The sequence below is a fragment of the Rhea pennata genome, chromosome 3 (genome assembly GCF_028389875.1).
Source record: "Rhea pennata isolate bPtePen1 chromosome 3, bPtePen1.pri, whole genome shotgun sequence".
In the NCBI taxonomy this organism is placed as follows: domain Eukaryota; kingdom Metazoa; phylum Chordata; class Aves; order Rheiformes; family Rheidae; genus Rhea; species Rhea pennata.
The window spans coordinates 5,312,295-5,322,829 of record NC_084665.1 but is presented as its reverse complement, the minus strand read 5'-3'; the positions used below and the strand labels follow the sequence as shown (position 1 = coordinate 5,322,829).

Here is a 10,535-nt window from a genome sequence, read left to right as displayed (position 1 = left end):
TAGACTGTAACAACACCTTAGTGAGAATTCAGCACCCGAAACCTCTGTGTAAAGGCAGTAAAAGCCTTGCTTAATTACCCACCCAGGGAGACACAGCAAAGCTGCACCAGTCCAAAGCAGAGTTTCCATCTGCCCATTTCTTCTCAGGACTAGCCTCGGTTCCTGCTGGTGCAGTTGTGCCACCTGAGCTTGGGTCTTCTGAACCCTCTTGGAGGATGAAGAGCAGTCACCGGAGCCTTGTCCAGAGCTGCTCCTGCAGACTTTTGGGACACAGTCAGATACTGACTGTAGTTTCACCAGACTCTGCTTCTAATGCACCCAAACTGGTACAATGGTTTGGACTGACCAGTTATCTATATCTAAGCATATTCACTGAGACACTGCCTTGCCCATATGCAATTGAATGCAGAATCTACACTGCATACAGCTTTAACTGCCAGGGCTGGTAGTTAAAATACAGAGTTCTAACCCTCTCGTGGTCAAGGCTTCATTTGCTGGAATGAATTAGAAAGAGAGAGTAATTGTCAGTGGAAAAGCATAGTAAAAATGGAAATAATAAGACAGGTCTTTCAACTCATAAACAGAGAATATTTTCTTTGAAGCTTCTAATAATAGTAAACAGCCCCCACCCTGTCCCTCAGATCATATAAAGTAACAGGAAGCCTCTTCCAGATGGAGCAATTGGTAATAATTTAAAACGTATGTAGAAAGACCTTTTGGCATGCTGATGCTTACGGTTAAAAGCCCCTTTGTAGTCTTCTTCCATGTCCTCTGGCAGATATAATAAAGTATGCTGAACTAACCCTTCACCAAAATTGAGGAGGTCAGCCTAAAAATCACAATATTTAAGAAATATGTGTAACAGCTCCTCTTTATTTGCCACTGGGTTTCAGTTCTTACAGAAGTAGCCATGTTCTCAAACTGCTCTCCATGTTCACAAGCTAGAAACTGCCTTTTTAGACAAAAGAATGTGTGAAAAAGTAAACACCAGGTATTTGTGAAATGTCGGAAACCCTCGAACTGAAACTGAAAAGAGCCAATATCATGAAATTCACACTAAAAGTGCTAGAGACACAACACAAGGAGGCCTTCATAAGGCACAGTAGGATAAATTAGCCTCCAAGTCATAAACAGAGTCTGCCCCTTGCAGATGCCTCCAGTTCCCATTACAGCTTTGCAGGTATTACCACTGCCTGCCCCAGGCACTTGGGCATCGATTCCTTGTGAAAAGGATTGGAAGAGCTAAAAGGTTTTGAACGTGATCAGTTATCAGCTAATAAATAATGCCTTATCTGAAGTGTCTTTATGTACGTACCCCTAGTTCCTGGTGCAGAGTCCAGTAAATAATCTGCAAGACAAGTATTTCTAATAGACACATGTTTCGCAGCAGACATGCAGCAGGTCTTGAGCTCAATCAAATGACTCACTCACCAGGCCCACCTCTGCACACAAGAATTTACTCGATTGCTGTTCCCGAGAGCCCCAGAAAATTGTCTTCATTACTAGACTCATGCACAGTGAGAGTTTGAACCCCTAAGGGCAAGGCTCAGACCAGATCATTCAGCGATCAGCAAAAAGAAAGTCAAACTAAATAAATGTCAAGTTTTAAGTTTTAAACTGTGAAATGGTCTGTATAAATGTCAGCCAGTATGAAAAGGCAAATCAAGAGGTGGGTCCTGCCCTGGGTGCCAGATTTGCACATCCGTCCCTGAGAAGAGGACGGCATTACCCTGTGAAAATGCACAGGTGCACCACACACCCTCCGGGTGCTATCTGTGCTGACACCAGTCTTTTGTATTTCCTGTGAGTGAGCGTGGGAGGGCAGGCCTCAGAGCATGTCCATGGGTAGCCGGTGTGTGAAGAGGTCACCCTGCACTTCAGTCCTGCTACGTGGTGCCAGCAGAATCCAGTAGATGGACTCTTTGAAGCAACAGCAAGAAGGGAAGTATGGCATCTCCCACTCTGCTTTCCAGTACATTGCTGACTTCCATCCCCAACTGCTGGGCAGCAAGTCATCAGCACCACCCTGTCCAAACCCCCGCCTTGGGCGCAGGGCAAATTTATGCAAGCTTGGGCTTAGTCCCCCAAACCTCTGTCCAATGATTTGCAGTGTCAACGCTACAAAAGGTCAAAACGAGGAGCCATGTATATCATGTATATCAGCACTATAAGAGTCCAGCAGTAGCTCTGAAAGGGAGAAAATCCCCTGAACTATTTTGTGGTTAAAACATCATAAAACACTTGGCTCCAACCACTACTTGCTCATGTGAATAAAACTTATTGCCAGACTTTCTTCTTTATCTTATTACTCAACTTTTTCAGTCTTTCAAAAACCAGGACTTCAGTGCCTTGCCACACAGAAACCAAAGGAAGCTTCCATGAAACCAGCAAACACCTCCCATCTTCTTGACAACGTCATTAAGAAAAACAACAACAACAAAGCAAAGCAGAGAGGTTGTACAAGCCAGCCTATAAACCCAGGCGTGAGGAGAGCAATGTCAGTGGTAATGGGGCAAGAAAGGCAAGATAATTACACCACACCAAAACTGCGATCGTGCTGCATTCCTTTTCGGTGAAGGCCAGCTAAGAATTAGATACACCTCTCTAAGTCATCAAAGGGAGCGGCTGTAAGATACAAGGTGCTCGGATTAAGACGAAGTTCTGGGTTTGCCAGTTCTCAGCAATGGCTTTGGTGGCTGGGCTGGGCAGATCATTAGATGTTCCCAAATGGTGCTCATGCCATGCCACTTCTTCTTAATCCATATGCAATTCTCAGTATTTTAAGAGTCCCAGCAAAGGGCTATACAAACCCAGAACAGGAAGACAATACCTAGCTGCAAAACGTTTCTGCAAAATGCTTTTTGTACCTGGTCAACAAGTCAAGTTCAGTAACTCGTAACTCTCAGCTTTATTTCAGTGGGACACAAATACCTATCAACTCACTCCAGTGTCAGCTCTGCAAGCTCAGGCCTTCAGGAATCAGCATGAAACCTCAAAGCTTCCCTGTCAGGGAGGCTGGTACAAATATTCAGTGGGGCCCATTCAGCGCTGACAATGTAACAAGACCGTGTGGGTGAAGGGACAGATTTGGCTCAGACCTCTCCCTGTTTCAGAAGAACGAATGCAGTAGCTCAGGTTGTGGCACCCATCCTGGCCCTTGCAGAGCAGGACGTCCCATGGGGAAGCTCCTGCTGAAGTACATGGCATATTGCTTCCCAGGAGGGCAGTCTCACTCCCCAGACTTGCTAGGCAGTACATAGGCAGATGGACCTTTTCTGCTGGAGAAAGCCTCCCTAGAAGAAACAGAAATAGCTGTGCCATAGGCAAGACAGTGGGGACAAAACTCCTGGCTCCTTCACCTCCAGCTTCGCCTTGCTGGTGGTGCAACCAGGCCATTCAACACCCTTTGGGGTGTTGCGGGGCGAGAGGAGAACGTGGTAGAGAAGCAGAAAGGCTCTTACAGTCAGTTCCCTAACGGCACGGGAGCGCCTTCCCTGTCACATCCTCATACCGCAGTTGTTCCAGTCAGTTCCTCCGAGGCCAACAGAACAAATGTCGCCTTTATTCTAGTTTCTGGAAAACAAGCCAAAAAGGACGAACACCAGGCAAAGCAGCTAGTCAAAGGGCCAGGTCTCTCTAATTATTCAAAAAGTTCAATTAAGAAGAGCAAGAAAACAAAGACATAATAATAACCAGCCTCCTCACAAGGGTTTGTGCTTTGGCGAAGAGAACTGCCTGGCCTGATTTTACCTCCAGTAAACTTATTTTTATTTAATAAACAAAGTGACTCCATCTACAGCAGAGGGAAAGCTGACATGCTGTGGGAAGAACTCCTGGGGCATCACACAGCGCCGTGCCAGGGAAGAAAAATAAAAACCGTGGGGCCATTCCTGTTCTCCCCTAGGCCCAGGGCCGAAAACCCGTCACACGCAGGTGGCGAGGGCAGAGGCAAGCGAGCGGCGCAGGTGAGCGGGCAAAACCCTCACGCTACACGCCGCTTCCTCTTTGTGGCCGAGAGCCCGTGAGCCCCGGGCCAGGGGCAGGGCTCTCCGCGCCGGCCACCTCCCCTTCTTCCTCCTCCTCCTCCTCCTCCTTCTCGCCTTCCTACTTCTGCACGGCCGCCGCCGCCTCCCGCCCTGCGCGCTCCAGCGCCGCCGCCGCCGCCGCCGCTTCCACAAGATGGCGGGCACCGTGGCGGAGCGGGACGCGCCGGTGAGTGCCCCCCCCCCCCCATACCTTCGCGGCCTCGCCGCTGCGCTCCGTCCGCTCGCTTGCTTGCTTATTTATTCATTTATTTACCTGTAGAAAATCGAGGACGGGCATTTAAACAACTCCCTGGGATCCCCGGTGCAAGCTGATGTGTACTTCCCTCGCCTGGTAAACCGCCTTTTCTTGCTTTTTAACCCTTTTTATGCCCCCCGCCCCGCCGCTGCCGCCCAAGCGCGGCGGCTGGTGAGGCTGAGTGACCCCCCCCGCCCCCTCCCCGCCGCTGCCGCCACCACCACCCACCCCACACCCATGTCCTCCTCCAGATCGTCCCCTTCTGCGGGCACATCAAAGGAGGCATGAGGCCCGGGAAGAAGATCTTAGTGATGGGCATCGTGGACCTCAACCCCGAGAGGTAGGAGCCGCCAGGCACCGCGGGCGGCCGCCGCGCCGGGGAGCCGCCGGGCGGGCACACGCGAATCCCTCCTTTCCCAGGACGGATTATTTTTATCCTTTTAAATATAGCGTGCTGATTTCTCCTTTGACGCACGGAGGGGGCCTTTCCGGTAAGGGGATCCCAGCATTTCGCTTGCTGTGAAGCAGGACATACATTAGACCATATATATATATGTATATAATATACATGTGCACATCTATATACACAGACACATCCATATGCTCTAATGGCGTCCCTGTCCCTGCCGAGCTTTTGGGCCTCGCCGTTCCCCTTCGCTCGTCTCAGTGAGCTGAGACAAGGGACCGGTGGCGTTTGGGGTTTGTTTGCCTGTTTCTGGCCGAGTGAGAGCCGCTCTCGTGGTGTTGCAGCTTCGGCATCAGCCTGACGTGCGGGGAGTCGGAGGATCCTCCTGCGGACGTAGCCATTGAACTGAAAGCGGTGTTTACCGACAGGCAGTTTGTCCGAAACTCCTGTGTCGCCGGAGAATGGGGAGAAGAGCAATCGTCTATTCCTTACTTTCCGTTTATACCGGACCAACCCTTTCGGGTGAGTATTAAGAGCGCAGCGGCAGACGCCGTAGCTGGTAAAGAGTCGCCTGAGGAGAAGGGCAGCAGAACGGGACTCGCCCCCCGTGAAGCCGCGGGGTAGCCCGCAAGCCCACGCTCCTCTTTGGCGGAGGCCGTGATTGCCAGGTTGGATGTACTGATCAAAAGTTGTGCGGGGATCCTGATTCTGCTGCCGCTGGCAACCGCAGGCGCTTCAGATGGGGCTATAAACACATCACTGGGGTGTTATGACAAGCTGGAGATGGTAATAACTCTGTGAGGAAGCACACTTCCTGAGTTTAGTTTTAGAGCTATAAATTAAGAAGTGCCTCTATGTTATTACTGCATTTTAAGTTATTAACGGAGAATGTAAATACTTGGTTGGACTGCCACATTTTTTTCTTTAATGGACATACAGTTTGCAATTCAGTGCATGTAATGAGGATCTTGTTCATCCTTTGTCTCTAGGGATGTTAAACTGAGGTTGACTGTAGCCCTTTGTGTTAGCAGATTAAATAACTAAGCAATAGTGGTATTCTTTTCTGGGATTAAATCTCATATCAAGTGTAAGTTGGTAGTCACTTGAAATTGGTGTACATGGAAGTGCTGTGGTGCAAGGGATGGACTGTGCTGACCTAGAAGCAGTTTCCCATCTGAAGTGTTTATGGTTATGTGAAGATGTCTTTGCTAATCAGGACTAACAAAGTATGCAGCTGCAGAGGGCTTCTCTCTGAGCTGTTTGGCTACATTGGGAAAAAAGGCTGCACGCCCTCTCCATGCGGCTGACCCAGAAAAAACCTTCTCCTCCTCCTTCTCCTCTCCACCCGTCTTATGAAACCTTGGTGGCCCCTCTGATAAATGCCAGTGCTCTGACCAGCTGCCAAACTCTCTTAATCCTTCTTGCCCCCAAGATAATCTCCCCCAGCCCCAAAAACTCACTGTTTCCCCAGATGCTTGGGTTTTGCAAGGGTGTTTTTGACTGGTTTTGGTGTGAATTGACTGTGCTCCACTTGCTCCTACAAACTCTCCCGTCGTAACTGGCAACACCCTTTGGCGCATGTGGGAAATGCACTTGAAAGAGCTTGGAGGTTTGGTCCTGCTCTTGCTGAGACGGTTATACTACTAGCTTCAGTGGGTGGTGGCTGGGCCCTCAGACAAGCTAGACAAATTATCTAGGGCATATTCTCTGGATGCCCCACTAATGACAGTTTACATTAGAAGACAGGAATATCACACATCTTTGGCATGAGATACTGTAGAAGGAGAGCTTTTTTTTTTTTTTTTTTTTTTTTTTTTTTTTTTCCCCCCCCCAAGACACACAATGGAATTTAGGCTCCAGTTTACTCTTGATAGTCTCCCTCTCAATTTGTGTTATTGCCAGTTATTAAGTGTTCTTGCCAATTACAATTACTTGTGATCCAGTTCAGTTATCATTCTGGTGTTGCCCAGGGTGATATGAAAAAGTGGATCGTAAACAGTGTTGAGGCTAACCAGATCTTTTACATAACAAGGCCTAAGGCTGGAGGCACCTGCCTCAGTGACACAGGAGCAACACAGTAGCATGGTTGTTTCGCTGTTACATGATGCGCTATCAGGTCCCAATGAGACAAGGCTTATGAAAATATTAAATTCTCCTAGACTGTCCAATGCCACTTCTCCCAGGGCAGTGTGCCCTAAATGTGGGGTCTTCCAATTTGTCACTGGCTCTAATTGTAGAGTCAAGTGCCTGAGAGCAGTGTTTCACTGCAGACCACCAGCCTCTAGCAATCACCCGGATTTACTCATGGGTTCTCTGCAGGTTTTCTTTTTAGCATCTCCAAACTCAGAGGTCTCCAAGGGTGTGTACAAGCTAGGATCGTAAACACTTACTTTGTGTCCTGAACTCCCTGCTTCCTGGTGTGTGCGAAGCTTAGCAACAGAGCAGCTTTTTGAGTCACAGTAATATCAGGAATCCCAGATCTGTTCAGAGCGAAGGGTCCAATTCCAGGCTTTGTTGCCTTTCCAGAGTATTTCTGCGGGGCTCTGGGAGGAGAGATGAGCTGTATCCCTCCCTGATCCTGTTTGCGCCTCCTGTCAATGGTCAAACTGAATTCAGGACATCCTGCACCAAATCTCCCTTGCCCCAGCCCCAGTACGGTGTCTGGTCTGACAGGGAGTCCTGGGCCAGATGTATCCACAATAGTGCAGTCTTTTTGGTTGTGCAGCTGCTGTGTGAGTGTGTGCAGCACTAGTCTGTGAGAGCAGAGGGCAAACCCATTCCTTCTCTGATCTTTGCTCCTTTCCAGTAAATTATCAAAGTCTGGAGAGTGTTGCAGAAGGAACTGCCCCCTCATTCTGCAGCAACAAATTGTAGCAAGGCATGAGAAATGTGAGTTGGAGATACGGTTTCTTGCCCCTGTAATTAGCAATTTAGGTCTGCTTCTGGCATTATTCCAAGAGGCAAAACCTCCCTCATGTCAGTGGGACTGTAATCTGCAGAGCCACAGGAGTGAGATCCAGAGTCTTTCTGGCCATGACAGTGTGAGATTGAATTAATGCCCCTGTGAAGTAGGAGCAGATCCATCATAGTGTAACTGGGACTACAGGGGCAAATTGGTCTCTGCCCTTTCTGTTACATGGGATGTAAGTAGCAAAATGTGCAGCAATACCAAATGCAGTTAAATGCTGAGTACTCTGTCCTGTGAAATAAAACTTCCCAGTTACATTGTGAACATGGCTCATCATTTTATTTTTTACAGGTTGAGATACTTTGTGAGCATCCCCGTTTTAGAATATTTGTGGATGGACATCAGCTCTTTGATTTTTACCACCGTATTGAAACATTGTCAGCAATTGACACAATAAAGATAAATGGAGATCTTCAGCTTACAAAACTTGGCTGACCTTGTTAGAACTGTACAATCCAAAGCGGCTCAGGTGCCATCATCTGTTTGGAGAAGTGACAGCCAGCTCTGGACACAACTATAGTAGGAAGGCTGCCCCGTTCCTTTCCCCGTGTGCAGTCCTTTCCTCATATGCCGTTGAACTGGGCTGTTGTTTATCCTAATGAAGAACATTGTTGGTTAATAGACACTGAGCCATTTTTTCTTGGATCAAAATAGCTCACCCGTGCTGGATAATCAAATTGGAATGGATTCAGAAAGACTTGCAGTCTTTTTTCTTTTTTAATCTCACAGAAAGGCAATTTCTGAAATGCTGTACTAAAACCAGTTACAGAAGAGCAGCAACAACAAAGAAGTTTTTCTTTTGCATATATTGTTTCTGCACTGAAGTGGAGTAGTGTAGCACAACACAGGGTCACGTGCTGAGGCCCTTACACAGGGCCGGAGCCTGGTTCCATGGAAATCGGTGGCAAAACGCGCGTTCACTTTAATGGGGTACGATCAAACTGTCTAGTCCTTAGTCAAGCACAATTCCCACTGATGTCTATGGGATTTTTGCACATACCTGGGGGCCAGCTTTTCTGCTGGTGTAAATCAGCTTGCCTCCATTGCTTGCAATGGAATTTCACGGATTGCTCCGACCCGCTGATCTGGCCCAAGGACTGTGTAAAAACTGAATGAGGGTGTCAGGACACAGCCTGTATATTTTAGTCAGGGTATTTGCATAGAATGTAGATCGTTACAAGTTTTTGCACAATGTATTGTTAATACAATTTTTAAAGCTTATCTGTAGTTTATTTATTTATACTCATTGTATGTATTATTAGAAAAATGAACTATTACTGATCGTTAAGAAGAGCAAAGTGTAAACATTTTGAATGTACAAAATGTCTTAGGTTCTTTTAAACTTAACATATCATTCTTGAAAAATCATGTTTCCTATTGAACATTTAGTTACATTTTGGTGAAGCCCTCTAGGCCCTGGGAAAATGTGGGAGTGGTAGTTGGTGGGGGCTGGGGGGAACTCTTCACATATTTGCTATAAACTGTTTTTCAGGGCTTTCTAACTTTGCTGCACGGGATAGGTTTGAATTAAGATCAGTCTGTTTTTAAAACTTAAATAGCAAATTTGTAGGTTAAGCTGAGCTTTTTTAACTCGAAAAATTTAAATTTGGAAATCTCTTAGTTCAGCAACTAGCCTCTTTCCTGAGGAGATGGGAGATTTTCTGCACTTATTTAAGAAAATATTTGGCCTTTGATATGACAATTAAAACTTGTCTAGACAGCCAAGTTATTAATGCTTGAAAATCAGCTACTGCACATGAATAATAACTTTTCAAGTAGCTTTTTAAATACTAGGTATAGCTGTATAAACACAGTCATTGTGCTACACTATAAGTGAACACAGCCACTTTTCTTGACTTCTTTAGGATGACACTTTTTCCTTGGCTGCTCACAATAGACTATAGCAGGTCTTTCTGAGTAGTTGTGGTATAAATGTATATTTAGGCAATTTTGAAAACGTGTAATATAGGGACTTTCTCAAACATAGACTACAAACGCAATTTTTGTAGCATAGTGGTTTTTTTTAAAAAAAAAAAGGGGGGGGGAAAGAATTTCACAAACTGTGTTAAGCTCACAATGAAGAAGTGGTTTAAGGCAACCAGAACTGGAATATCCAAAGTTAAGGATAGGATGCAAGTTACAAAGCCTCATTTTGCGCTAATTTGGCCTGCAGTTAAGAAGCCTTAGACTGCAAGCTGAAATTCCAGCTATGGCTGCAGTCCAAAGCCTGTTGAGGTCAGTCAGAGTCCTCTGAGCACAAAGGCATAAAGGCCTGATTCTGATTTCACACAGCGTAAATCTCTCTGTAAAGCCAATGGGGTGCTGCTACTGAGAATGAGTTGAGAATCAAGCTGCCACCTACAAATTAAAAGTTTAAAATGGAAGTTTTAGCCTTAATGTTCAAATTCCCTGACTTTTTCCAAATTAAGCCAGAGCCTGTTATTTTTCAGATGATCTTTTTGTTTGATGTGTGGCTTCAGGATTTACGTTGAACTCTGTACTACAGATTGAATCTTGATATGAAATATTCTGGTCTTGCTCTGTTTTTATTCTTTTACATGATACATGATGATGGCATCATTTTCCATTGTATAAAGAATGCTGACAGTGTTTTGGTACAAAATATATTCTTTAAAAATAATAATAATAAAAATCCAAGGGAAAGGTGCTTCTACATGAGCTGTTTGGATTTTTCCCTAGCTTTGAAATGGTCTGTAGCTCTAAAGCAGATGCAGGTAGAAGATGAAGTTCTGTTCAGAGAGATAGTTAGTACCCACCTTGCCTAGCGTTTTCCTCAACTATGTGTGTAAGGTCAGGTCTCCTGATGCGGTGCCACTGCCTGAGGTCCCCCTGCTAGTTTGGTGGGCCAGAAAGCACCGG

The 10,535-nt window shown here is 46.2% G+C and overlaps 1 protein-coding gene and 1 long non-coding RNA gene across 2 annotated transcripts; one reads left to right on the top strand and one right to left on the bottom strand.

Annotated features, from left to right (window-relative positions):
* Window positions 1-2,909: 2,909 nt before the first annotated feature.
* Window positions 2,910-4,375, bottom strand: LOC134138163 (uncharacterized). The gene is made up of 3 exons (XR_009957817.1): window positions 4,300-4,375; window positions 3,462-3,573; window positions 2,910-3,293 (listed from the first exon to the last, which is right to left on the bottom strand). It is a non-coding gene; the product is annotated as an uncharacterized LOC134138163 (long non-coding RNA).
* On the top strand, window positions 4,125-10,331 carry LGALSL (galectin like). Its single transcript, XM_062571430.1, has 5 exons — window positions 4,125-4,212; window positions 4,306-4,377; window positions 4,533-4,621; window positions 5,032-5,209; window positions 7,947-10,331. Exons 1-5 carry the CDS (start codon window positions 4,180-4,182, stop codon window positions 8,088-8,090), a joined length of 516 nt encoding a protein of 171 aa, XP_062427414.1. The 5' UTR covers window positions 4,125-4,179; the 3' UTR covers window positions 8,091-10,331.
* Window positions 10,332-10,535: the final 204 nt, after the last annotated feature.

Coding starts and splice junctions, on each gene's coding strand:
- LGALSL (XM_062571430.1), top strand. CDS start 4,180: ATGGCGGGCACCGTGGCGGAGCGGGACGCGCCG. Junction 4,213..4,305: donor TGGCGGAGCGGGACGCGCCG/GTGAGTGCCCCC, acceptor ATTTACCTGTAG/AAAATCGAGGACGGGCATTT. Junction 4,622..5,031: donor GTGGACCTCAACCCCGAGAG/GTAGGAGCCGCC, acceptor GTGGTGTTGCAG/CTTCGGCATCAGCCTGACGT.